Below are 27,842 nucleotides of genomic sequence, written 5' to 3'. Positions count from 1 at the left end.
TAGGCCTGGCCCAGCAGCCAGCACTGCAGAACTCAGCCAGACTTTTCCTAAGGAGAGGCTGCCTGCGGTAGGAAAGGAAGGAAAACTGAAGTGGGGGCGGGGGTGGGAGATAAAGGTAGGTTTGCTAGAGGGTGGAAGGGGAAAAAAGGAAGAAGGAAAGGAAGAGAAGATATGGGGACTTTCAAGGAAGGGAAAGAAAAGCAGTAAGGGAGGGGGAAATGAGAAGCACTTCTCTCTCAAGTCCTTGTAGGTCTCCCCTTGTCTATTGTAACAGGGTTCCCCCCCTGATAACCTAGACCATGTTGTTTGTTTTTTTGCATCACAGGTGCATGTTTGAACCAATATGTGAAGTAAATTGGGTTACACTTTCTATTAACTAGTGATACCTTGATACTTTACAGATCAGCAACCTTTTATTGGCATTCAATAAAACAATAAAACAATTTACAACGAGCAGCGCAGGAACCAAAAGAACAGCAAAACCAGTCGACAGAATTTACCGTATACTTGATGCTTTACTATGTGAACATGACTGCTTTGCAAGAATTATACGTACAAATCACACACAGGAATCATGCCCAAGCACAACTCTGAGATAAAATCTGCCTGAGTTGTTTATCAGAAACTGAAAACAGAAGCAACAATGTGGAGGAAAATCATGCAGCAACAGAGGAAGTCGGATTGATGCCAGTGAATGAACTCAATAAAGCTGAACAGCCATAAGTAGTAGTGCTAGATATTTTTAGACTACAATAGATTATTGCCATCAGATTTTGAACGTTTAGTTTACAGCAGCGAAAAATAGGAAAGAATGGTCTTCATAGCTAGCATGGTGTTTCCATCAAATGATCTATGTTACTTGTTGTTTGCTTACGTGCAAGAATTTGTTCCCGCACATGAACTCCCCTAGAAGTATCGTATAGCATAACAACATACTGAATTTCAGAAGTGCAAGTGGAATTCAAAGTATTTTTTTTTATAAAGCCACTGGGTCTCAGCTGTTATTTGCTATGGAAGCATTACACACATCAAGGAAGAGACTGCTCACTGCAGACTGCTCCACTCCTTGACAACAATACAGAGAATTGTTAATTGTGTTGGTCTTGGAGAACAAGAAACGCAAAAATAGGTAAGACTTTTTTCATATTCCCAGTGGATCAGTTTTAGTTTTAGTTATGGAAGAATATGCAAAAACCATGAGTTACAGGGGGCTCTTCTTCAGGTGACTCCCTCTTCTCTAGATGGAAATGTTGTCATTCTAAGTCTTTTTCATACTGCATAGATGCTGAAACAGTTTTGAAAAAATGTGATTATTCCTTTTGTGACTATGGATTATTTTATATTAAGAACTTGCATTTTCCTCTTTTTTGCAGCAGCAGCAGGGACCATATATTTGTTCTTCTCTCCCACATCCTTTTGCCATTTGTACCCTCAAATTGAAGGCAAGACCTCTTTTCAGTTAGGATTTTGTTGAAAATATGCTTATTGCTTTATTCACACAAAATGCAAGTGCACATACTGATAGGACTGTGAGTAGCGTGCTCTCCCAGTATGTGAGGTAACAATATTAAAATCATTACAATTGAACAAGGGGCCAAGGATATACAAAGGTGTCCTTCCCTTTTCCATGTCCTTTGCATTGCAGTGTTCCTCAATGTCTCCAAGAGATATCCGAACAACCAAGGCGCATTCCTTCCTCCTGATGCACTACACTTTGAAGCCCCTCCCCATCTTTTCTCGTGTCTCTCAAGCAGAAGGTCTTCTCTACATTCTACAGACTTAAGTTTCCCAATGCCCGTACAGCAGTGGTCACTCTCACTTCATTTAGGTTGAGCTTTCTGATCGTTTTGCCCAGTCGGTAACAATGGTATGTTTCCTGCTTCTGCAATTTTACCTTATTCTCACTGCAGCACCTGACCCATACAGCTATTAGTCCACATGGATGCTAGGACTCTTGTGTATCAAGTTTCTAGGGGACAAAACTGCTGGGAGTGAGGGAGGAGATGAAACCATGGCAAAAATCCATGTTTCTTGTGCTGGCAAATCATGGCTGAATCCAACTAATTGCTTCACTTTGAGGAGATTCTTTTGGGATTTCTTATTGCCTGTTTGGGGTTAATTTTGGATAATTTTGGTGGATTTTGAACATTTGGGACTCAGTATCCATATAAATATTTCAGCATATACCATTGGACTGTACCCAAACACCTCTATATCAGACATTGGTTAGTAGAAGTCAACAAAAGCGGCAATACCAGGGACAGTTGTGAAAACTTTGTCTTCACAAAGATAGAGAAAAAGTTCATTCTTTAAAACCCAGACCTTTTCTTTTTTTAAAGCCCTACTTGGTATTTTTCTCTGGATGGTCACCCTCTAACATTCAAAGCTAGGATGTGTTAGTAAGGATTAATATTGTATTTCCAGTCCCTTTGACAGGGTTCACATGTGGATGATTCACAACAGGTCTCTCTCGTGTAAGTCCCCCCACCCCAGTTATTATAAAAGATAATTCCAGACAATGTGTCACGGAAGTCTGCAGCGACAAACTAAATAGAAGTAACAGGAGCAGTTTTATTCTGGTTTGAAAGGTGTTTCTGAAGTAATTATGCACATTCGTCCAATGAACAAGATCTAATGAAAGCACAAGACCTGATTTCACCAGATGCGAAACGAAATATTCAGAGCGATCCTAAGTGTTACTCCAGTCTTAAGTCCATTGAAATCAAAGGGCTTAAGGACTAGAGTAACTCTCTTCAGTGAGTGCGCTGGTAGTTAGTTTTTAGAGTCACAACGCTCGTGTTTATCAGTATCCTTCCAGAACCCCTTGATACTCCTTCCTCCCTAGGATATTAACTTTTGGGTCTGCATCTTCCTCTACTAAGTTCAAGATTTAGACAAACGCCACATTTTTAACAGAAAGAAGCGATGTTTCTTTCCAGCCTCCTGTGCCCCCCTCGTTTAAAAAAACCAGTTTCTCTCAACGAATCACCAATGTATTATTTAACTGGAGCGAGATTAAAGGGGAAATTGGGCGCGAAGGGGGCCTGGAAAATATCCCTGAAGCAGCCAGACTCTTTCAGAGAAACGGGGGAAAAAAGGCTCGCTCGCGTTCGCCCGCTGAAGGCTCCTTGGCGCGCTCAAGGCGGGGCGGGCAGGAGCGGCCTCGACGCTGTTGCTGAGGCCGAGCGGGGCGCGGGCGGTGATGTCAGCCCTTCGTGGCCACGCCCCCTCCTTCGCAGCGTCTCTCTCTCTCTCTCTTTCATGCGCGCGGGCATTCCCTGGCTGGCGGCCGCTCCCTGACGAGGCCTCCCCGCCCTCTCGCTCGGCCCCGCCCCTCTCTTCTCCTCGCATCGACCTTTCCCCTAGTTTCCAGGGGGCGGTGCGGCTCGCAGACTTGGCGGCCGCCGCCACGAAACGCACCCACGAGGGGCCTTTCCTGCCGTCCGCCCAGCGAACACGAGGCAGTCACGCCGCCCGAGGGAGCTGATTGGCTGGCCGAGAGGTAGCGCGGGCTGTGATTGGGCGAGGAGCCTCTCCCCCCTCCCTCCCTCCAGCTGCTTAGCTGGATGGAGTGTTTTGGTGCGTTTCCTTCTGTGTTTTGGCTGCTCGCCTCCCCTTCCAAAGGAGGAGTGGGAGGAAAGGGAGAGATAAAGCGAGGGCGGGGGCGGAGCTGGCTCTCGCTGGCTTTGTCACATCGCGGCTGCTTGCCCCATGCATCCCTCGCCCTGCGCCGACGAGATGGGAGATGCCCCCGCGGTGAGTACCACTTGATGCTCGGGGAAGGTGGGCAGGGGCTCCAGCGCCGCGCTCTCTTGCCACCTCCTGAGGGAGAGAGAGGCTGGCTGGCTCTCCGTCTCCCCCCCCCCATCACTTTCCAGGCTGCAAGATACTTGACGGGAGCTTCCTTTCCTTTTTGCAAAAAACCCAAACCTGCATTTTATTTTTTCGCGTGGGTTGCCACGATGCTCAGGTGATGGGTGATTTCGATGCTTGAGCGTTCCCTTTACCTGCTTACCCGGGCAGGAGGCTTCAGACAAAGGCAGTCCCTTCTAAGCCCTTCCCTGGGCCACCTGGGTCGTGGTTGAGTAGCCCAGTTCATGCACATACAGTGCAATCCTGAGCAGAATGACCCCAGTCTAAGCCCACTGATTCCAGTCTAAATCTAATGGGCTTAGACTGAAGTAATTCTTTTTAGGATTGCGCCGGCAGTTTGGGTGCTGCGCTTGCATGGATTTGCCTTCTTGTTTCTGGCGCTCGAGGGAGCGCGGGAAGGATGCCTGGGGGACCTGCCGCTCGTGCCTCTCCAGAGTCGCTTCCGCCCGAGGCGATGGAACTTGTTTGTGCGCGAAGAGCCGCAGCCTTGCTTGGTCTTTACCCCCCCCCCCCCCCAATAGCGCCCCCAGCTGCGCGGGCTTTGCACCCCGCAGTTGCCTGGCAAGTGCCATGAAGCTAAGCCCGGCGGTTGCGCCCGGCAACTGTCAACGGCCCGAAAGGCTGGGAGTGGGGGGATGGAGCTTCCCCAGCTGGGGAGGGCCTCCTGCTTCGCCAACTTCTCCTTTTAAAAAGAAAGTTGCCCCCCTCCCGCCTCAATGCAGCTCTCGCTTTCCCCCTGCGCCTCCAGCCCTGCGGCCCCCGCTGCCCCCACCCCCAGGCTGTTTTGCTGCGCGCCGTCGCGGCCCCCTTCCACCCCCGCCGCTGTCTCTGGAGTGGGCGGCTGCTCGGGGTCCCGTGCGGCGGGCGGAAAGCCCCCTTCCCTCCCCTCCCTGCCGAAGGTGGAGCCTCGGCGCCGCCCAGCCAGTCCACGTCGAGCCCCGGAATAGCGCCCAGCCGCCTCTTCCCGTGCGCTCCTGATTTGCTCTTGCGGGAAAAGGAGAGGGGACGGGGAGGGAGACCCTCCCGCTGGAAAGAGCGGCGCGCAGCTCCCAGCCCCCGTTTCTGGAGCCGCCGCCGCTGCAGGTTCCTGCAGTGGCTTCTGGGGCTGCGCGCCGGCTTCCCTCTGCAGAGCCTGGGTGGGACGAGGTGATTTAAGGACAGGCAGCCGGGCAGAGTCTGCCTGCAGGGCCCGCCCAGGCTCCTGAAATCCAACCCCCTTTCTCCGAAGCCGAAGCTTTCATTTTCACCTCAGAGAAAAACGATTTCAGTTAAAAGTAAGCCAATACGGAGAGGGTTGGGGATGTTTCTCTCTCCTGATTGGTCACCCTTTTTTTGGTATAAAATGCTGGTTGCAGGTTGCTGGGCTTTTTTGCCCCAAAGGAAAAGTAATGGTAATAAACTTGCAACCAATGTCCAAACCTTCTTTTTATTAAATAGTTTCAGGTGGGTAGCCCTGTTGGTCTGTAGTAGAAGATCAAGATTTGGGTCCAGTAGCACCTTAAAGATCGACTAGATTTCCAGGGTGTGAGCTCCTGCTTTTGAAAGCTCCTAACCTGGAAATCTAGATGGTCTTTAAGGTGCTATTGGACCCAAATCTTGCTTTTTTGCTTAAATGTTTCCGTTCCAGGGTCTTTGACAGGAAAACATTTTGATTTCTTAACAAGCAATCCTCTCCTAGTTGGTATTTTTGATGACTTGCTGAATTAAATAATAAGCAATAACAAAACTCTTCATTCATTAGATCAGTTTCAAGAGTGCTGAGTAACTTCCTCCAGCTTTCCAGAACCTGTCCATTTAAATGTATATCAGCATGTGCTACCAAATTATTAGGTAGATATTAAATTTTATCATAGTTTGACTTTGTGGGAAAACAGTGCCTGTCTTTATTATGAAGCAAATAACTGTGGGACCAACATGTAGGTCCTATCTATAATCAAATAATTGTGACTGGCAGCCTTTGGAAGCCTTATTGGTTACAACTGGATTTACTTGTGTGCAGCTAGGTTTTGCATGGAAGTGTGTGACATGGTATCTCATTATGGTAATCTGGGGACAGCTAGTTGATCTTAATATGTGATCTCTTGTAGGGATTATGAGGATTGCTCTCCAAGGGCTGATTCCACTTTCCTAGTGGTTCCAGGCTTCTGTAGTTCTGGGTGTGAAATGGAGTTCAATCCTGTGTGCTTGGAGTCATGTTATAACTGACAAAATGGGATAGGAGTGACCAAAGCTGCGTGATACGGTACAAAAGCAGTTGCTGTAGATGTAGTGGCCTTGGTCCAATGCATAAAAACAGTCTGATGTCTCTGGATTTTAAGCATCCTTAATTTTCACATTGGGTGGCCATTTGTGAATATGTAACAAATGATCACTAAACAAAGGTAGGGGGCTAAATAACTGTTGTGATTTTGAACAGTGCTGTATGTCTCATTGAACCCTTTCCAACAAGCTGTATGTTCTTTCATATTTCATTGTACAACCAGAAGGAAGCAGTTTTTCTACAGAATACTGAAGCTGGTGACCAGACTTTTCTTTGGGTATCTGTGCTCTGATTCGGTTCTTCCTGTATGTAAACAAGGTGCTAATGTTTCCTTAGTTGCACAAGCAAGTGCATGGAGAAGCATATTGAAATGCACATCTCATTTATCTGGGAAATGATGTGCGCATAGGAGCTTGCTTATGCATGAAGATCTCTTTAGCCTGGAGCAAGGCGTTGATGTATTGTGGTACGTTTGGACATCTGTTAGCTTACCGACTTAACAAACCATGATGTGCATTTGTCTAGGTTGACATTGTGGACATCTATGAATCCATACGTGAGCGACAGCGTCATGACAGTGAAAGGTCCACCTGTAGCACTTTGGAACAGAATGACATAGAAGCTGTTGAGGCACTTGTTTGTATGAGTTCCTGGGGTCAAAGATCACAGAAAAGTGACCTATTAAAGATAAGACCTCTTACACCTGTATCGGATTCAGGTGATTTTGCAATGCACACTGAACTTCCGTCTGAGTTGCCCAAGGATTATAACTTTTTATCCACACTGGTAAGGATATCAAAACATATATAGATATATATGTCTTTATGATTGTGTAAGAAGCAGTTGGAAGCATTGTGTTTCATCTAATATTGGCCATACCTCCCCCGCCCCAACCCATTTAGACAAAAATTTCCGTTTACATAAGAGCACACTCCAGATTGCTTTCTTTTATTGCATCACGATTGTTTGATTTCCAGGTAATGAAAAACTACGCTGAAGTGCTCTTTTCACCTGCATTTAAAATTGTAACTTGGAGAAACCTGATTAGTTTGATCGGTTATTATTACGCGTGTTTCCAAAGTGGTTGAATTGGATTGTCCAGTTTTGTTTTGGCAAGCTAACTATGCAGTGAAACTGTAGTTCTGTCTTCAGTTTATCTTTGCGTATTGACCACAATCCAGTGCAGAACTAGGTGTGCATAAACCCAGTGAAATAAAGTGCCTTCTTAAGTCTGTCCTGGCTTGTGGTTCTAATGTAAAAGATGAACCTTGGAATATAGTAATAGATTTTTCAGTGTATAACATCCAGAGCATATTATAACAAGTTCAATTTAAATTGATAACTAACAATGTAACTCCTAAACAGTGACTTTAATGGGTTTGGAAGGTATAGCTCTGTTTAGTTTTACATAGTTATTTCTGTTGTGGCAATCTACCTTAGTGTTGTATAAATGAAAGCAATTAGAGTCTTTTTCTTAAAGAAAATACATACAATTATGAGAAATTCGTAAGAGAACACTGAATGTAAAGTTTGGTGATAGTATGAACATTTTATCATGCTTTAACCCAGTAACATTGTGGTTGTACTAATACAGGCATGAACTTTCAACAGATCATTGGAGAAGGAATAAAGGAAAAGACGTTGTAATTGCATAATCCTAAAGCATACTTAACTTGGAAATGAGCTTTGTTGAAATAAATGGGTTTTATTTTTATGTCAAAATTCTTTGTGAAAGCTGTAAATAACTTGAGAAGGAAGTGAAACAATAGTATTAGGGATGGGATACTTCCTGCTTGCTATGTGAATAACTAACCTTATTGATATCTCTGAAGAAAAATAAAGCTGTTTCACAATTCTAGTTTTTGGGAAAAAACTACTGTGAGAACAGGACAAAACAAACATGGAGTTTGGATGCCTGAAAAAAATGAAATCCTTCCCTCAAGTCATAGTTGACTCATGGTGACCCCTAGTGGGGCTTTTATGGCAAGAGACTAACAGAGGTGGCTTGCCATTGCCTGCCTCTGAAACCCTGGTCTTTGTTGGAGGTCTCCCATCCAATTACTAACCAAGGCTGACCCTGCTTAGCTTCTGAGATCTGATGAGATCTAGGTCTCCTGCCTGAGTGACACTAACAGCCAGGAATAAGAGTGATCACACCTAGTAGTAGTGCTTTGATCTTAGTATTCTGCCTCTGTAACATCTTTCCTTCATTTTCAATGTCTAGTGTATGACTCCGCCATACAGTCCAGATTTTACTGAGCCGTCCACATCAGCCTTGCTGTCTTCCCAAGTCACCTATTCGAAACCAAGGACTATCATGGCTAATGCACCTGCCTGCCTCATTGCTCCTCCAGGCTGTGCTCCTGCTGCAACCCAGCCATCTGCCCTAAATGATGAGAGGCAGTCCAGCCAGAAGCCAGCAAGGGCTGATCAGCCTGCTCCTCAGCTCTGTAGGGCCATGGCCACCAGCGTGATCCGTCACACAGGGGACAGTTTTGCTTACTCCCGCATTCCTACCGTGCAAGAGAAAGTGGAAGCAGTATCGCCCAACAGCCATTCCATGGATCAGCATGAGGCACGAGACCAGAGACGCTGGAGAGTTTTACAGGATTCTGATGTTGGTGACACCTTAGATTATGACCCTTCACCAGTACAGGAATCTTGTTTACACAGGTCAAGTTGTAGCCCCACAAGAAAAGGGCAGGAAATGCCAGAGAGTTCTTTCCCAAAGAACTGTGGAAAGGATATACAGCAAAAGAGCACTCCACTTCTACCTACCCCACTTTCAAATCCCCAGGTGATCTGCCAAATGATCCCCTTGGACAGACAAAGAGGTATGGTTCCTGCCTTTCTAAAGCCCTCTACTCAGACGGCGACAGCGGTCAAACCCATCTTACCCCATGCAGCCCCAATTTCCCATCCTGTTTTAATGGGACCTTCTATGCCTCAGGGGACTGTTATGTTGGTTCTTCCGCAGGCGGCTGTTGCTCAGGCACCACCGTGCCCACAAACTGTGCTGTCTGTTGGGAACACCAAACTATTGCCCCTGGCTCCCGCACCAGTTTTCATTGCCTCGGGTCAAACCAGTGCACCTTTAATAGACTTTTCTCGGAGGAGAAATTACGTTTGCAACTTCCCAGGCTGCAGAAAAACCTACTTCAAAAGCTCTCATCTCAAAGCCCACCTCCGTACTCACACTGGTAGGTATGGAAGAGAGTAAGTGTGCTATGTTATTTTAAGTATTGTCTGGTAACGCAAGTGAATATCGAGATGTTGGTAATGTGCAAGGAGGGTTTGTCTTCTTTTGCAGCAGAGTCGTCGTTCTTTGGGAACACAAAGAGGGTTTCAGTCATTATGGCTAAGTGGGCTTGAGCTTGGTTAATTTTAAGCGAGAATAAGGCATGTACAGCAAATGGAAGTGATGTTTGCTGTAATTTTGGAGGAATAGGATGAAGCAAAAGGGTGACTTCATGGGGACAGAAAACCATTGATGATGGAGGAGCAGATGGACCTGCTTTTTAATTGTAAAGGTTAAGTTTCTTGTCAAAAAGCATCTCTTTGAGACATGCAGGAAAACAAAGGAAGCTGTCTTTTTCTACAGAGATACTTGTTTTTACGTCCTGACTTGGATGGGAAGTGCGTGTGGGACAGTAGCTTCATTTAACTTAGAAGAACTTGGGTTCCATCAAAACGATTCATATTGCATTGTGTATTGTTGGATCCCAAGAATTATTCCAGTGGGGGGCATTTTCCACTGATTACCCTCTTGTGCTGTTCCCCACACACAGCATTTTGGGAGGCATTTTGGGAGGCCTCGGAGGTCCTGCTCCGCTGGTGAATTCCTTCCATTGGCAGAGACATTTGGCAAGATCTGAGCCTTAGTCTTCTTGATAAAACCAGCTGTCTTGTACTTGATTTCCTGTTTCTTTCTTCTTCCCTTTCTTTCCAGGAGAAAAACCTTTCACGTGTAGCTGGGAAGGTTGTGATAAAAAGTTTGCTCGCTCCGATGAACTTTCTCGCCACCGCAGAACACACACAGGAGAGAAGAAATTTGCTTGCCCGGTCTGTGACCGCCGCTTCATGCGCAGTGATCACTTGACGAAGCACGCTCGCCGCCACATGACGACCAAGAAGGTACCCAGCTGGCAGACGGAAGTTGGCAAACTGAACAGAATTGCAACAGTGGAGAAACCTAGAAGCGAGGGTGCCTTGAGCATGCTCCTGCCTATGCTCTCTTCTGGTTAATAGACCTGTTTGTGCAAAAGACACCTGGTTGGCTCAAAGCAGCTTTGACTGATTTCCTAATGTCTATTCATGGTTACTTTATTTTGTAGTGGGGAGGGGGAAAAAAACTGTAATGTTTTGTATTCTCTGCCTATTTCCCTCTTCAGCTTAAGCCTTATTTAAATGTTGAGGATTCCTTCCTCCCCTCCCTTGTCTTTTTCTTTTCAATGAAGCTTCGGAGCATTCACCAGCACTTCAGGAAATCAAAACTTTTTGGAGAAAAAAATCTTGGCATTGGATTGTCTTTTCGGAAAACGTACCTGAATTTGAGTAATAGTGGTCAATGTAAAGTGAAACAGGGTGATTTTTTAAAAAAAGAAAAACATTTATACACATTTGTCTGTACAAAATATATATGGGGAAATGGCTTTTTCTGTTGAACGTGATCCAAACTATTGAACAATGATGTTCTCATGCTGCCCGTGTCTGAACTGCAAGTCTAGCACCCGAATCCACTTAAGGATTGCCTGCCATGTGACATTTTAAAGCATAGGCATTGTTTCCCTTGTCTGGAGAGCAATGTGTCGGTCTTGTATGGATGATGAATGCATGAGGCTAGCTCAGGAACAATTTAGATACAACACAGACTGTGTGTGCAGCACTGCTACCATGCCACATGGCAGCTCCATACAGCCAGCATCTCACTTAAAAACTTTTGAGTATTGTTTTGTGCATGCCACAAGACAGTTAGTCCGTCGGCCAATATCCACAAGCATATGGGGAAAGAACCTTTTAAATGTGTCAGCAGCTGTATGGAGCTCATAGGAGACAGGCTTTTTTTGAGTAAAACAGCATGTGACCCCCCCCCCCCATGGCTTTCGGAGGCTAAGGGCCAAGCTAGAGGAGCCGTTGTTGGGACCACTATGGTACAGAGGGAGGAGGGGCTTTTGCGTTGCCTTTCTGCCATTTTTTTCCAGCCCCCAATGGTGCCAGACTGCAGCACACCCAACCAGAATTGGGCCCCTCATGGTGCTCTTAAAAAGCTCTTCAACTCAAAGTCCAGAGTTCTGGTGGTAAGCTTGCATTTTGCAGGTCTGATTGGATATGTATACTGCACCAGATTATTAATATTTGCTTTATATTTTGAACAAAGGAATGGCTTGTTGGAGCCCTTTCCTTCCCCCGTACATAAATTGTAAGGTGGAAGTGCCTTCTAATCTTAGCTCAGTTCAGCTAGCTTAAGATAGCTACATGTCTGTCATAAGAGCACAATTCTGCTCAACAATTTTGTATCTCAGTAGGCTAACTGAGCAGACACGAAGCAGGATGTAAAAGTGTTCGTTTGGCAGAACTGTGCCCCCCAGATACTAGAAAAAAACATAAAGATGGTTAATGGAAAAACCCAACTATATGAGCAGCAATCATAATGACCTATGATTTAAAATAAAAGCTGAAACGACCGCATTTTCATCTTGACACATAGATTAAGTGAACATCGCTCAGTGCAAAGAGTTCAAAGAATCTTCACGTGAATATTCCATGGATGACGAGTACCGCAAAATGAGACATTTACAGTGCAGTCCTAAGCAGAGGTACACACTTGGAGTCACTGCATAGGATTACACTGTTGGTGCTTTTGGCAGGGGTGGGGGGATAATACTTCTGCTTTAAAATGTGAGGGATTTATAATCCCTATAAAATGCTGCAAGCCCTCATAATAAACTGTTCTATAACAGCAATTTATCTCTCTCAGAAGTGGTGCAAAAAGTTCTTAGCTTCGTAACCAAACCACCTTATATCTGATCATATCATGTGTGCTCTTTCTCCACTGTAAAATGAAATGCAAGATTGCCAATTTGTAGATCTTATTTCTTAATTGTTTTTAGGGAAGCGTGATTGAAAAACTGAATTTTGGAATGTGTGGACCATTGAGCTGCCCTCTCAAATGAGAGTTAAGAAAATGGTGTGAAAGGACCGGCGGGGGGATGCAACATCAGATACTTCATTTGAAGCCAAAGTTGCATCCATCTATTAACTTGGTGTCCATCTGAGACAATGAGAGTTAAATGAAAATACACTGGGATATAAATGGTAGGAGAATTGTAACCTGGAACCACAGATGCTTAAAAAGTTTATACTAGCACATTCTGTTCTGGAATAATGGTATACAAAGCTGGTGTTTAGGCTTGCTGGTGTTTTTACTGGCCTTGCTGCTATGCCTCTAACAGCAGTTTTTGATCTGCAGAGATTTAGGAAGAAAATATTTCCCCCCTCACCTCATCTTCATACTTTACTTTCCTAGAAAAGGAAAAATAATTGGTCGCCCTACTGGTAATATCCTGAGTTTGTGAATTTGCAACGATTCCATGTTTGTCCTAAACATGTAGCTGCCGATTTCCTTATTCTTGAGTTTGAAGAACCTCATTTTCACCATAACAGAAACAGCCATTTTCTCTCTTTTCCCCACCCTCTTTTAAAAGAATTATAGGTATATGAATTAAGCATTGTCTTAAGTTGATTAGAATCTTGGCATGTATTTCTGTTTCAAATATTGTAAATGGGATTCCTTGGAAAGGATGTTCAACCAGGCCTGTGTACCTTGTGCTCCACCAGGCCCAGTGCAGCCGCAGACTGTGCATTGTGGCCCACCACGTGCTTGGAAACCACCCCACTTGGGTAGCAAAACCAGGAACCTTCCTGAGCCCCTAGTCAGCTGGTGGTTATACACAGCTGGTGGGTCAGATATTATGCAAGCCTGAGTTAAACATAAGTAGGCTATAAAAACGGCACTTCAGTATATGTGTATTGCCTTTATTTCTATTTACAGTTATTTTTTTTTAAATGTGAACTTTTAGAGCCAGCACAACTGTGGGATAACACTCATATAGAACAAGTCAGTAGGCATAATGATTTTCCTTCTTATGCTTAGTCAATTGAACACTCATTCAGTGTTGAGTGACGCTAAAGAACTTGTGAAGAGGTAAATGTAAATGGCATAAATGCGGTGTGTATAACCTAGGGCTTGCCACCCCCCTTACCTTCAAAACGGGGCATACGGGGTGCCAGGCAGGTGGGAGGGTTCCTTCTCATTTGTGTGTGCACTTCAGAGTCCTCTGTGACATCACTTCCAGTTTAAAACAGAAGCAAAGGGGGCTCAGCAGGGCCAAATTGACCCCCAAACACGTTTGGGCCAATTTGACCCCTCTGAGCCCGTCACTTGCATTTTAAACTGGAAGTGATATCACTGAGAAGTCTCCGGAGAATGTGTGCACCGTTTTTTCGAGCCATGCCCCTGCTGGTTGGGTGGAAGTAGGTGGGGGCAAGGGGTGCCTTGCCCCAGGTGGAGGGCTGGCTGGCAAGCCTAGTATAACCAGATTGCCACAGCGTGAGATTGAAGTCACTATCCCTGCTCTTTTTCCCCCCCTCTGTGCAGTATGCGGTCAAAAGTTCACTGCTGAAAAGAAGTTAACCTGAAATCAACAAATTTCCTTTTTATGTATTGAGAGCCAGATGTCACTGTTTTCCGAAAGTGTCCTGATTATTAACTATCTCCAATTTTAAGACTATGGAAAATTATGTTCAGTGTAGTAAATATATTGTGCCTAATATTTTATATAAATGGTTTGTTGCTTTGTTTTTGTTCAATGTTTATTGCACTTATGCCTTCTAGTAAAATGGCCACTTGGAATTATGATAAGTAAAACTGGGCCACTTACAGAGGAGGTTTCTCCATTCTCATGAACCAGCCATATTGGTCTATTTAAGTCAATACTGTCTATTTAGATTGGCCCCAGAGGCTCTCCAGGATCTCACCTACTTGCCTGGTCCTTTTAACTGGAGATGTTGGGGACTGAACACGGGACCCGCTGCGTTCAAAGCAGATGCTCTACCGCTAAGCCGCATCTTTTCTCCAATTTTCCAGTAAACTCTAGGTATTCAGAAAAATACAACTTTGTAAAGTAACCAACATTCAAAATGAGAACTGCGCCTGTCACTGTCCTAATGGAATGGAGGGTAGTTGGGCATTATTTTAAACTGGGTGTGGGTGGAGGATGACTGAATAGGCTGTGGGAGGCTTAGAATGTTAGGAACAGCTGAGGACCAGTTAAAGGAACAGAGGAGGAAGGAAAACTGAACTTGATCCTGTGAGGGCAGAACATCATGAAGGGACAGAGAACAGCTTGGCTAGGCCCAGTATGAAGTTGAGTTACCAGGTGGTCTCCTCTACAGTGCGGTATCATTGGCCGAGGGGGGGGGGGATGTATGGAGAAAAGGTTTAGCCCCTCCTATGTGTGGCATACTATATTGGTCAGGGACCTCTGGCACCATCCACCATTTCCTTCCTCCACCAATCCCTTCAGGGGAGAAGGGAGCCCCTGTGACTTCTTGTTTGCATTTCTCAAAAGGGTCCTTTTGTAATAACTGTTCCAGGAAAATGGAATTTAAGACTGGGTGCAGTTTTATTTCCCCCAACCTTTCCTATACACGTTCCTCCCATATAACCAAGTGATTCGGCATGGGGTTTGCATGTGGAATTCGCAATCTTACATCAAGCCAGAGCACCTGAATATGGGAAGGTACTTTTATTCATAACATTAAAGACTAAGAAACATCAGAGAGAGAACAGGCAGCTCCAAAGAGTCAACTTTACTACCAGCTCTACTTTGGTGGTTCAATGTAATACTGTGAAAACTACTAAAACAGGGTTTAAATACATCTCAACGATATGATGGGCACCAGTGCCCTAAGAAGACTGGGCATCTGACAGTTATTCAAGACTTTTTGGAAAAGGAATCTTGTGAATGGAAGGACTTTGCTTTGGAGGCTTTAGCCTTTCTTACACTCTTCAAAGCTGCCTGCTGGGGATGGGGGTGGGGATGCTCTCAGAAAGGAAAATCCCTGCCAGGTCTTTTCTGTGCGATTAGATGTAATAAACTGTGATATTAGATGTAATACTTCAATTGCAATTGTGTTTAGTGTGTGGAGGCTGCGTGGCTTTCTCTATGCCTGAATGGGGATGAAATACTACCTGCTTTTTTCCTACTCAAATATCCTGATCATTGAAACTGGATGTCTAGGCCAGCCCTTTGTGATGATGGAGGGTTGATTTCCCTTATTGATCAGTTCTACTAGTCAAGTAAGAGTTTATAACTATACAGAGAAAGTGTGGTGTAGTGGTTAGAGGGTCAGACTAGAATTTGGGAGACTGAGGTTTGAATCCCCACTCTCCCATGGCAGCTTGCTGGATGACTGAGTCAATTACATATTCTCAGTCTAATCTACCTTACAGGATTGTTGTGAGGAGAAGAGAATGATGAGGAGAAGAGAATGATGTAAATCACTTTGAATCTCAATTGGGGAGAAAAGCAGGATATAAAGTAAAATAAAAAATAAATAAAACAGGCAAATGTCTGATGGAAATAACGCTTTTCAGTGTTTCAGAATGCAGGTCAGTGTTTAAGGCTGAAGGGTCAACATTAGTATCCCCCTCACCCCAAAAGATAAGGCAGCCCACTTTTGAAGTAAGTTTTCAAATCCTCTGCTGGTAAAACTAAGATGAAGGTTTCTTGGTGCATTCCTTCTCGTTCAGTCTGATCGGTTACCCCACTTCCCCCAGTTTGATCAAACTTGGAGTGTTTCTTAGAACACTTATCTCGCAACAGTAGCAAACCGTTCAGATTTGTTTGGGTACAGTGAGGGGCTTCAGCGGCCATATTCTTGTTCGATCGCTGCCATCATCTCCTCTTCATAATAGTCATAGGATGTCTTGGACTTCTCCTCAGCTTTCTGGAGCAGGAGGCTGCAGGAACAAAGCATAATCAGCAGAAAAGGAACATTTCGAATCAGATTGTTTTGGTTTGTCAAGCACAATGCTGTCTCATTCAGGATGGCAGAAGTTCTCTGGGGTCTCAAGCGGAGGTGATTCCTTCCCCAGTATCTGGTACCCATTGTGGTTTCATTGGAGCATCCAGTGATAGTACTTGGAATCTTCTGTATGCGCAGTAGATGTTCTACTGCTGAGTGATGGCTCCTCTACTAAAGTGTCTTCCCCTATTGAGATGCTTTTAATTTGAGCAGTTAGAGACTGACCTTCTGCATGCTTTGCCATTGAGCTATGGCAGGAATTCTCATACGCTCTTGTGGAAACTGATCAACTTGTTGGCCGTGAGCACTGCAAAAAACATCATGCATATTGGGACGCATGAAGCTGCCTTACAAGGATTGAGACAATGGGTCTATCAGTGTCAGTTCTGTCTACCCTGACCGGCTGTGGCTCTCCAGGGTCACAGGTGAGGTTCTTTCATGTCACCTACAATCTGATCCTTTTAACTGGAGGTGCCAGGGATTGAACTGGGAACCTTCTGCATGTAAAACAGATGCTCTATCACTGAACCACAGCCTAAGAAGAGATACAACCTGTTCTGGAAGTCTAAAGGGGAAAAAATAGCAGGATTAAATTAAATTTTAGAAGGAACATCTTTCATTAAATTTCATTAAAGCTGTTCCTAAGAGCACTCTGAACAAAACAAACTGGCCTGTACTGAAAAAGCTTGACATGGATTTCAAGCTTCAGTCCATTCCCTTATGTAACCACCAGGAAGGCTGCAACACATAGCAAAAAAAGGGGGTGGAAGAAAGACTTACCAGCATGATTTCACCAAATATCTAACAGTGAACGTACTTAGCCACAGGGGAACAGAGTCACCCACAAGGTAAACAGGGGTGTCCCTGCATAGTCCAGAATCTCATCGAGCATACAGAAAAATATTAGTTTGTTCCTTTTTTTTTTAAGGAAAGGAAAAAATGGCCTGACAAGGAGTAAGCTTGTTTGTTGTTAGAAGATAAAGAACGCTGAGACAGTTGAGCATCGCTCCACAAAAACGGGAAACTGACCTTCTTTATAGCATTCTTGAATGGGAAGTAAAAATAGTATTAGGAATGTATTCCTAACCCCAACTTTACTCTTCCCTTGTTTCAAATTCTTATATACTGCATGGGGATGAAGAGACAAAATACCCCCTCCCATGGGAGACTGCTCAGGTTCTGAGCTAAATGAGTGTTTCCTTGTGATGAGTGCAGCAGTGCGCGTGTCTGTACAGCACTAATCAGCCAGTCTTTATTATTGCCCACTAGCCATACAGAACTGGAAAAAACACAGTTATACTGACCACCAACAATGATATTTTGACATACATCAGTGATCTAGGATAGCTGACAACTGAAGAGTCAGTTTCCAAATGAATTGTGCGCAAGAACCATCTCTGCTCCTATTTCCATTGCAAAGGACAGAAACTTGTCTACGTATACCGCAATTCTTTGGTCAACTCCTGCCAATGTGCCACCGCACTAGCCTTTTAAAGTTCTCATCTAAGTAAGCGTAAAGATACAATGTTACCTGGCAAAGTACTATGTTTTCAAATACAAAAAAGAAGGAGGAGGAGAAGAAGAAGAAAACTGCACCTTCAACATCATAAACGTAGGTTTATGCTAACTTCTGCGGTTTTTGCGCTACGTTTCGCGATGTCCCAGAAGCAGGTATGTAGTGTGAAAAGGGCCAATGTCTAAATTTTCCAAACGAAAACAAAACCTTATATTTCAAAATGGAAGGTTGGTGCATTTTACTTCGTAAGCTGCCTTGATATTACAAAAAAGTAAACACTTTTTATTGGAGGAAAGGCAGATAATAAATGCTTTAAGTAAATAAAATCTGATATTACAAAATATAGGGTGGGGTCTGAAGTGTTTCTGCAAGCAGAAGGTACTTCCGGTTGTGTGGGGGGGGGTGTTTGTGAGAGTTTTGGCCATTTCCCCCTGCAGCTGAGCTCTATCACTATCCCCCAAGAGGATTCTGAAGGTACTCTAGTCTATAGGGGGGTTATGGGGCTAAAGCTGGCAAGAGAAACACGGGACAGCTCTATCCCATGTGTCGAACTCCATGGCTTTTAGTACCCAACCCAATATAAACCGATGGTTGTTGTGGGTTTTCCGGGCTGTGGTTCACGGCAATACAGCCCGGAAAACCCACAACAACCATCGTTCTCCGGCCGTGAAAGCCTTCGACAATCCACCAATATAAACCGTCTGCCCAGTGTTTCATAGGTACCCATTTATCAAGCAGATTTTAATATCTCCAAGCCCTTTTCAAACATGAATGTACTTCCTTTGGGGAAACTATTCACCACCCATATCTGAAGAAGAGACCTCTGACTCTCAAAAGCTTATACCCTGAAATAGTAAAGAGTCTAGTAGCACCTTTAAGACTAACCAACTTTATTGAGGCATAAGCTTTCGAGAACCACAGTTCTCTTTGTCAGATGAAGTGTTTCAAGACTGTGTGTTTCGAAGTGTTTCAAAGTGAAGTGTTTCAAACTGTGGTTCTTGAAAGCTTGTGTGTATGTGTTGTGTGCCATCAAGTCGTCTCCAACCTATGGCAACCCTATGAATGAAAGACTTCCAAAATGTCCTCTCTTTAACAGACTTGCTCAGATCCTGCAAATTGGAGGATGTGGCTTCTGCTACAATAAAGTTGGTTAGTCTTAAAGGTGCTGCTGGATTCTTTACTATTTTGCAACTACAGTCTAACACGGCTAACTCCCCTGGATCTTATATCCTGACAATCTTATGGGTCTCTAAGGTACCACTGGTCTCAAATCCTGCTATTCAACACCTTTATTTTAAATATTCTCATTAAAGTCAATCTCCCTCAGACTGTCCCGCAGTAAATCGGCTTCTCCAACAGTTATAAAAAAATCTCCACTCAAATGTACTGGTCACCAAACTCCTGCTCTCTCCAAGAATCTTTCCTAAATCGACACTTGTAATATGGTGTGAAAACCTAATACCAAGCTAAACAATAGACCAAAGTGCATTCACATAAGCAGTGTAATTTCTCACAAAGCACCTGAGCGATGGCCCACCCACTCATGAAGTTATTGTCACGTGAATTAAAGTAACTTACTTGTTGGAGAAGTTATTGTTCTCCAAAGCTGGGGTGGCTCTCGTTAATAACATCTGGAAATGAATGAACATGGTAGAATTAGGTACTTTGTTACAATTACATTGAGATGTACCTTTGCTGGTATAGTGCAGGGAGATGAGGAATGGTATGGTATAGCCCCATCTCATCAGATCTCAGAAGCTAAGCAGGATGAGTATTTGGATAGGGGACCACCAAGGAAGACTCTGCAGAGGATGGCAATGACAAACCAACTCTGCTTCTTACTTGCCTTGAAATCCCCTTGCTGGGCCACCATAAGTCGGTTACAACTTGACAGCACATACATACTGCTGGAAGAGGAGGATTCAGTGTTGTCCCTTTCCTCAGGTATCACAGGGGGACAAACCAAAGGGTTAGAAGATAGAGAGGTCAGGGCACTCAGTTTACTGTTCTGACTGTCCTTTGATATGTAGATTGCTATTCTCAGGATTTCCTCCTCCTGACTTCCTCCCTCTTACTTCTCTTCCTGACTTTGTTCCAGGCAACACCTCCTCCCTCTATCATGGTAACATGGATGCAGGACTTGTCTTGGCATCAATGCCCATCCTTAGACTAGATAGGTAGTTAGCATCTGTCTCTCCTCCTTTCCTATCAGAATATGGAGTTCCTACAACAAAGAACTCTCATTTCTTTTCTAAATATAAAGAAAATGTTATGATTTATTATTTTCATTCCAGCACACAAACCAGCCAGCAGAACGAGCTCACAGCCACCTATAATCATGCTTCCTATGTCAAACAATAGATTCTGCTAACGGCCCAAACATGGACTTCTTTAATTAGGTTTTGGGGCCTACATAACGATTTATTTATCACATATATAGGATAATGCAGACCTGCAGTCACTTCAGCTGCTTAACTTTAGTGAATGCAATCATGATTTTCAACTCTGTGGCTAGAATTGATAAATTTATTTAACAATTTCAAAGGAAGGAAAGAGAGCAATAATTGCTGTGTATCAGGATCAAATAAAAAGTTACAAAGAAATGAGCAAGCCTTCAAGTTCACAAAGCTTGATGTTCTATGGAAGAAAGTGTGTTCTGGGTGAGAGATCAGCAGCAATGATGCCAGCCCAGGTAAGGCAGAAGCAAAAAGGAGACACCGTTGCTCACGATCAGGGCTTTTTTTTCTGGGAAAAGAGATGGTGGAACTCAGTGGGTTGCCCTTGGAGAAAATGGTCACATGGCTGGTGGCCCCACCCCCTGATCTCCAGACAGAAGGGAGCTTAGATTGCCCACCGTGGAAGGCAATCTAAACTCCCCTCTGTCTGGAGATCAGGGGGCGGGGCCACCAGCCATGTGACCATTTTCAAGAGGTTCTGGAACTCCATTCCACCGCGTTCCAGCTGAAAAAAAGCCCTGCTCACGATCAATAGTGATTCACAGCACTCTTGACTAGGAAGAGCTTCTGGTTTCACAGTGGAGAATGACAGCTATGAAAGAAAATTCCTCATCTCATATACTAGTAAACAGGTTTCTGACTACCAACAGAGGAAAGATGTTTTTTGAAATGAGGCGTTGAATAATTTAATCAAATTTAGAATGGCAACTGAAGACAGCAACATAAAATAAAACACACAAAAAATCTACAGCTAAAGTTTGCTGTTTGTGGCAATCAGAGAAAGGGTGTGGCTCAGCTTATTCCTTGCTGTGCTGGTTTTCTACATGCAGGTAGTTTTTAATGCAGAGAAATATTCAAAAATACAATCTTACAATTATAAGCTGAAGTGCTTCAATCCAATCTACATCTCATTTGATGGTGCGTGTTGACTACATGAACGCTGGAAGCTGCTTTATATGGAGTCAGAACTTTGGACTAGAGATGGGCACAAACCAGAAAAAAAGAACCATGTGGTTCATCACGTTTCACGAACCACGAACTTTCACAAACCTGCCCCATTTCATGAATTGGTTCGTTTTTGGTTCATGAAAATGCCACGTCCGGTCCAGCAAATCACCATTTCCGGGTCAACAGAAAGTCTGCAGGAAGTCCATCCCCTGTCGCCTAGGAAACTCATTGATTGGCGCAAGGCTGTCGGCAGTGATGAACCAAAAAACGAACCAAACAAACCAGCCTAAAGTTCATGGTGGTTCATCAAAAATGGGACGACGAACCACTGTTCAAGAACCACGAACTGGCCTGGTTCGTCACGAATTTTGGTTCGTATTTCGGTTTGTGCCCATCTCTACTTTGGACTATCAAGGTTAGTACTGTCAAATTTGACTGGCAGCATCTCAGATCTTTCACTTCACCCACTGCTTTGCCCATTTAGGTGGAGATGCCAGGGATTGAACCTAAGATCATGCCAAGCAGATGCTCTGCCACTGAGGCACATCTTCTCCCAGGTCACACCATTCCATCTGCACCATTTCTATTTGTGCCATTCCCCCCCCCCTTAAACACTTGCCCTCCCATTTGTGCAAATAAGTGCTCTTAACAGCAGTTAAGAGGCCCCAGTGTACATCTGTACTGGCCCACACATGTGTATTATCACATCCATAGTACATTGAGCACCAGGATGCTGTTGCGTCCCTTTCATTCACTTCAGTGGGGCTTGTGCGGGAGATATCTCTGCCTTTGATTCTCAGCTTTTAAACTTATAGTCACATGAAACCAGAAGCCATCCGTCTGAATTTGTTCTAATGCAACATTTTATACAGTCTAAAGCTGAATGAAAAAACAGTGCCATGAGGTGGCACTATTCCACATAGGCTTATTGACAATCCCTTAACACTAAAATCACCGCCCCCCTACAAAATACTGTTTTTATACTAGAATTCAGGAATACATTAAATATTACCACAGACTAGCAAATAAGGCTGCAAAAAATTTATAGCCCATGTACATTTTTATTAGCTTGCCTGCTCATACCTATTTATAGGACTCTCCGGATGAGGGCTGTTCCACATTGCAGAATAATTGTGGTTCTGCTTTTGGCTGAAGCTACAATAAAAACTGGGGTTTATTGCGGCACTTAACCTAGCCCTATATCCTCTGACACATGCCTATTAGACGTCCACTCAGAAGTTATCACGTACAAAAGCCCTTTATGGCCTTGGACATATATACAATGGTTTATGGCTTGTATTATGTTTATTGTATGTACTATCCTGCTCTTATCTCTTCCGTAATTCCATATTCTGCATTGTTTGACATATCATGTCTGAACCTTTTTTGTATTATTTCTAATTTTGTAATCCTAGTCTTGTTGCATTGCTTATTAGCTGTCTTGTGCTATTTGTTTCATTGTTTTACCCTGTGTAATCTGCTTGGAGTCTGTGAGAAAGGCAGGCTATAAATTAAATAAATAAGCCCTTTTTGTCAAAAGACCCACTTTTTCTGTATTTTCCTTCTGTTTTGTTGTTTTCAGGCTAATTAATTACATCCTGTTATCGAAGCATCTCTCCTGGCATTCATGCATAGAGAAAGGCATAAAAAACAGGTGGCAGGAGGGAGAGTACAACAGAAGTTTAATGTGTGGAAAGGGGAAAGTGAAGCTCTTTAAGACTTAGAGGGAAATAATATCCTCTGGTAATTCTTCCATCCCACACCCCACCAGCCTTAAATCTAGAGTTCACAAGGTCTAGTGTGGTGCCAAATGTACTCCAGATGCCCTGGACTTTTCTTCACCGATTCTCAGTCATTATAATTGTTTAGGCTTGCCAGGGAAGAAAATATGCTATTTACAACAAAAGTTAGAAGGGGCTGTGAATTCAGAGTATCTGCAAGGATTTCCACTAAGTTTCTGTTAAGGAGGGAGGACATTTTCGTCTCCCGGTTGTTGCCAGTGATACTGATATGCCAACGGAGTGAGTGAATCATAGCACTCCATTCCAACAGAGTGGACAAATAATGGCAATTTCAGCTTACATGGCTAGTCTGGACAGTGCATCTGTTACTTATGTGAATTAACTTTCTCAGGATAGGAAAACTGATCTTCTGCAAACCATTCTAATTCATCGCAGGAGGCCAGGCATGTGGCTATTTACAAGCCTGCTTTACCACTTAGAATGTTATGGTTCATATGTGGATTTTATGCTTTTATCGGGTAAAAGGAGCTTGTTTTAGGCACAACGACTATTGTCCTCTACCAGCAAATGAGGAAAAGCAAGATAAAATTTGGGCATGTACCAAGAGTACTCATTCAGCCTGAACTCACCAGATTTTTTTAATTTACTGTAAGAAACACAAAGTCTCTAACCCACAAGAAGTTTAAGTTTTGCAAGGGGCAGTGGGATATTGACTGTATCAAATTCTCTGAGAGAAGAATCACATTGATTTAGTGATAATCCATAAACAAGATGAATTAGGGCTGGCCATAGCGTAAAAGTAGCACTGATGCAATGGCATCTTGGCAGTACCAGGGACTCAGCAATGCAATGAGTACTGAGCTTATTTGGAAATCAATTCCCGCACCTCTGACTTACTTGCAAGTCAAGCCAAGTTATTCTGAGCTTACTTGCAAGTCAATCCGTCTCTGTTCCTTCTGTTACCAATAGCACTGATTTGCATCTTGGTAACTGAGTCCTGGTTTGACCCCACTGATGAATTTTAATCCCATCACTTTAGAATCATTTGGTTATAGACTGAGGCCATTTGGTTTGATGGGACCGGTTGGCTGAGGAATGGGACCCATAAAAATTACAGCAGACTGGCTTGTGTCCACCACAGCCGTTTCCATGGGAGGAAGTATTTCTGCCTATAGAACTAGACCTTCTCATTTCACCCCTCCTGCAATAGGCCAAAAAGCCACCCTACCCAGAGCAGCATTTAGGGGTACTTTGGGATCCAGTGGGAGAGAGGACGCTAGAACATCATTATTAAGTATTGAGATTCCAGCTCATAGTAACAGCTTTATTGAAGACTGGAAGCAGACAGACTGAAGACAGGCTCAATAGGAGCCAACAATATACGTACAAGCCACACCCCTTTTTCAAGCAACAACCAATAGGCACACATAACTAGAATCCTCATTAACTATATACAAAGTAACTTATTTACAGTACAGTGATTAGTCTTTATTATACAGCACTGATTGGCTGCTGCCAGCAGGAAACAACCAATAGTAATGAAGACTTCAGGAGCCTTAGCTCAGACAGATGCTAAGTCAATACATAACAATCATGTTCTATCTCCATTGTCTCCATTCTAGTCCATTCACCCACAGAAAACTCTAGTAGATCCAAGCCACTATTTGGGGGTGGGGGGTGACAAATGAACTGGAGTGTCTTCATGCATTTTTATTGTGTGTGTACACGAAAAAAAAAAATATAAGGCTGATAAGCATGTTTGAGAGAGGCACAAGATACCCCTGATCAGCTACAGCTCTTTATGCAGCATGTATTCATACTGTAAGACTCGGATTTTGGAGCCCTATTGTGTGCAGCAGTTCTTGACACAGGTTGTGGTAACTCATAAACCAGTTCATATGGATGAACTGGTTAGGGCTAGACTACTGATATAACTTTTCTCAGCAGTAGATGCAGCTAGAGCCACAAACTCATGAGACAGCCCAGTATAGCTGCTGTAGCATAGTGGTGGGTTTACAAATAATCACTCTGCTGGTTCAACTCCCACGGCTGCCAACTTGCCAAGAGCTCTGCAGGTGGCCTTGGGTAAGCCATTCCTCTTAGTCCCAGCTCCCCAGTTGTATTGTGGCGATAATGATAATGCTGACTTTGTTCACCACTCCGAGTGGACACTAATCTGCCCAGAAGGGAAGTATACAAGCTCACTGTTAGCATTACTGTTATTATTACAGTCATATCCCATACAAGCCAATGGAACAAACCATGCCTTGGAGGCCACATTAAGGCAACAATTCCAAGAGCCCTTTCCTGGAAGTCCCAATGAATAAAATGGGGTTTAATTCTGAGTAGAACTCTTCAGGCTTGTTCCCTGCGGCTATAATCCTGTGCAGATTTACTTGGGAGTTAGTACCATTAAACTCAATGGGACTTACTTCCATGTTGGGCTGGTAATCTGATTTGAGAAACCTCGATTTACAGTGTGATCCTATGCAGAGTTACTCCAGCATAGGACCACACTGTGAGGCTTTCTTGATACTGTCTCAGAGAAATCTCTGGCACGCTAGCATTCATCATGGAAAAATATGTTCCATTACAGCCATAACAAATGACAAAATCTAGCTGGCCTCCAAGGAAGTTTCTAAAAACAACACTAAGCCAGCTGGTTAGCAGATGCAACTTCTGTTCAGTCATGACTACTGTACTATCTGCTGTTGTTAAAATATAAAGCTGTTCAGGTGCTGAACAAGTTTAAGTTATTCCAGTTTTTTTTAATAACAAAAAGGGACATACAGAAGTAATAAAGAACAGCTAACAACATGTATATTTAAAGAACATAAAATTGTTTTGTAGAAATGTAATGCAGATTGGCTGTTACTCTTTTGCATGCCCCTCCTCTGAAAATTCAGAATGTGCAGCTTAGCATGGCTGCATGAAACATTCGCGACTGCTTTGCAAACTCTTTATAATCAACAGAAGTTTAGGCGCCACGACTGCACTGTGATTATGTCTTTTTTTTCTCCCCAACAAGGGCCCAAAGCAGGTTCTTCCTTCCTTTTATCCTTGCAACAGCCCTGTGAGGTACATTATACTGAGGGTAATGACAGACCCGAGATTCCAATAAGTCTCTTTTTTGCTGTAATGGGTTTTGCTTTCCTGATGCACCGAAGGCTTCAGAGATGGTTTATGCATAAATTACAAGGTGCAGGGAGATCAGGTCCTCATGGCACTTTTAGGTGACTTTACAATGGTGGCACTGCCCTTCTGGTGGTCACGTCTACTTCGGCCCTCAGCTTAACCTACCTCACAGGGTTTCTGTGAGGATAAAATGGAGTAAGGAGAAGGATGTATGATCCTTTGGATTCCCATAGGAGAGAAAGGCAAGGTATAAACGGAGCAAGTAAACTAACAAACAAATAAAGTGGCTCTCTGAGAATGTGCAAAATGTCTTTCCATAAACTCTGGATAATCCTTATATTGAATGTCATTTTTTTAACACATGCTGCAGATGTGCAAATGTATAAGTCTAGTTTGGAAACAGCTGACTGGGCTATATCAATCTCAAAAAACAATAACAAAATAAATAAAAACATTTTATCCAGGGGTAGTTACTTTTATCTAAAGAGAAAATGGACTGGACCCTTACAGTAGCTTCAACAGCAAAAAAGCAATTTTGGTTGCAAGTACCAGGCTTGGTTAATTAGCAACATTTAAACAATTAGATGTTAATTAATAACATTTAACAATTAAATTGACAGATCGGGCAAGGTCAGAAAAACTGATCTGTGAAAAAAGGGGGAGAATCAGACATGTAGTTTGGTCTCCGGAGTGCATGTCGTTGGGTGCTACTGTTGCGCTGCAGGAATAATTCACCAGGCCAGGGCCCTCCAAGGCTACACTGCCACATCATTAGATGTGGCACGGACCACGGTTTGTCACGGCGCTACAGCAAGAAATTGCAAATGAACCCCTGCAAGTTCGCAACAGCCAACTGCAGCCGCACTTTAGCCGGGGAGGATTACCAAACCAGGCGGGGGGCTTCTAGGTAGGTCCAACGCCGGCCTCTCTCTCTGCTCCAGGGCGCCCCCTTTCCTCGAGCTTTGCTTACCTGCCGGCCCCCTTGGGCTTGGTCCCCTTGGCCGCCCCCTGCCGGGCCGGCGGAGAAGTGGCGAGGCGCCAGGGGCAGCTGCGGCGGCCCGTCGGCGTCACACTCCGCCAGCACTTGGTCCAGCAGCTCCGAGTCCGAGTCCGGCTCCCCTAGCGGCTGCAGAGGGCTCTGCGCGGGCGCCGGGCTGCACCTGGCCCTCTCCCGCGCTTCTGCTGGGCTCTGCCCGCCGGGGACGGTGCCGCTCCGGCTGCCCCACCGCGCTCTCCTCCAGGGCCGGGCAGGGGTGCAGCTGCTGCTGCCTGTGCCCATGCCGGCCGAGGGCGAGCTGGAAGGTGCGGGAACTGCCGCAGCCGCCTCCTGGATTCCAGAGCCCCTGTTGCTGGGCAGGCGGTGGCGGGAGAGGGCGGGAGCCTGGTTCCTTGCCCTCTGCCTCTTTTGGAAAAATGTCTTGCCTACAGAATGAAGAGTCTCCCCCCGCGCTCGTTAAGGCGACCAAACGCGGCTTCACCCTGCACTGGCTGTGCCCAGCACGTTCAAGAAAGAAGCTGAAGTTGGATTCCCCCCTCCCTTCCATCCCAAGAATTTGGCCTTGAAAGAAACCAAATGGGTGTAACCTTTCCCCTCGGAATGAGTCCGCTTTCAAAAATAGCCTTGAATAAATACATAATTTTAAAACGAGGAAATGCCAAATGGCCGCGCTTGCAGGTCAGATCTGTGGTGAATTCTGGTGAGGAGAAACCATGACAAAATAAACAGATCCCGAACTGACGCCAAGTGGAAAGTATTAAAAGGAATGGAAACCACAACTCAGGCAAGGAAAGTTTAGCTTTTCTCCAGTCTTTCTTTTCTGCTT

The 27,842-nt window shown here is 44.2% G+C and overlaps 2 protein-coding genes across 3 annotated transcripts; one reads left to right on the top strand and one right to left on the bottom strand.

Moving 5' to 3' along the window:
• Positions 1 to 3,611: 3,611 nt before the first annotated feature.
• KLF11 (KLF transcription factor 11) lies at positions 3,612 to 13,376 on the top strand. Of its 2 annotated transcripts, XM_054977499.1 has the most exons (4): positions 3,612 to 3,756; positions 6,659 to 6,919; positions 8,358 to 9,333; positions 10,083 to 13,376. In XM_054977499.1, exons 1-4 carry the CDS (start codon positions 3,712 to 3,714, stop codon positions 10,376 to 10,378), a joined length of 1,578 nt encoding a protein of 525 aa, XP_054833474.1. In that variant the 5' UTR covers positions 3,612 to 3,711; the 3' UTR covers positions 10,379 to 13,376. The 2 variants fall into 2 exon arrangements, with proteins under 2 accessions (XP_054833474.1, XP_054833479.1); XM_054977504.1 differs by lacking the exon at positions 6,659 to 6,919.
• Positions 13,377 to 14,641: 1,265 nt separating this feature from the next.
• On the bottom strand, positions 14,642 to 27,545 carry CYS1 (cystin 1). The gene is made up of 3 exons (XM_054977516.1): positions 26,990 to 27,545; positions 19,317 to 19,369; positions 14,642 to 16,157 (listed from the first exon to the last, which is right to left on the bottom strand). Exons 1-3 carry the CDS (start codon positions 27,296 to 27,298, stop codon positions 16,061 to 16,063), a joined length of 459 nt encoding a protein of 152 aa, XP_054833491.1. The 5' UTR covers positions 27,299 to 27,545; the 3' UTR covers positions 14,642 to 16,060.
• Between the last annotated feature and the right edge of the window lie 297 nt (positions 27,546 to 27,842).

This window comes from Eublepharis macularius, chromosome 1, assembly GCF_028583425.1.
Source record: "Eublepharis macularius isolate TG4126 chromosome 1, MPM_Emac_v1.0, whole genome shotgun sequence".
NCBI classification, from domain to species: domain Eukaryota; kingdom Metazoa; phylum Chordata; class Lepidosauria; order Squamata; family Eublepharidae; genus Eublepharis; species Eublepharis macularius.
The sequence above is the reverse complement of the archived record's forward strand: the minus strand, read 5'-3'. Positions and strand labels throughout refer to the sequence as shown.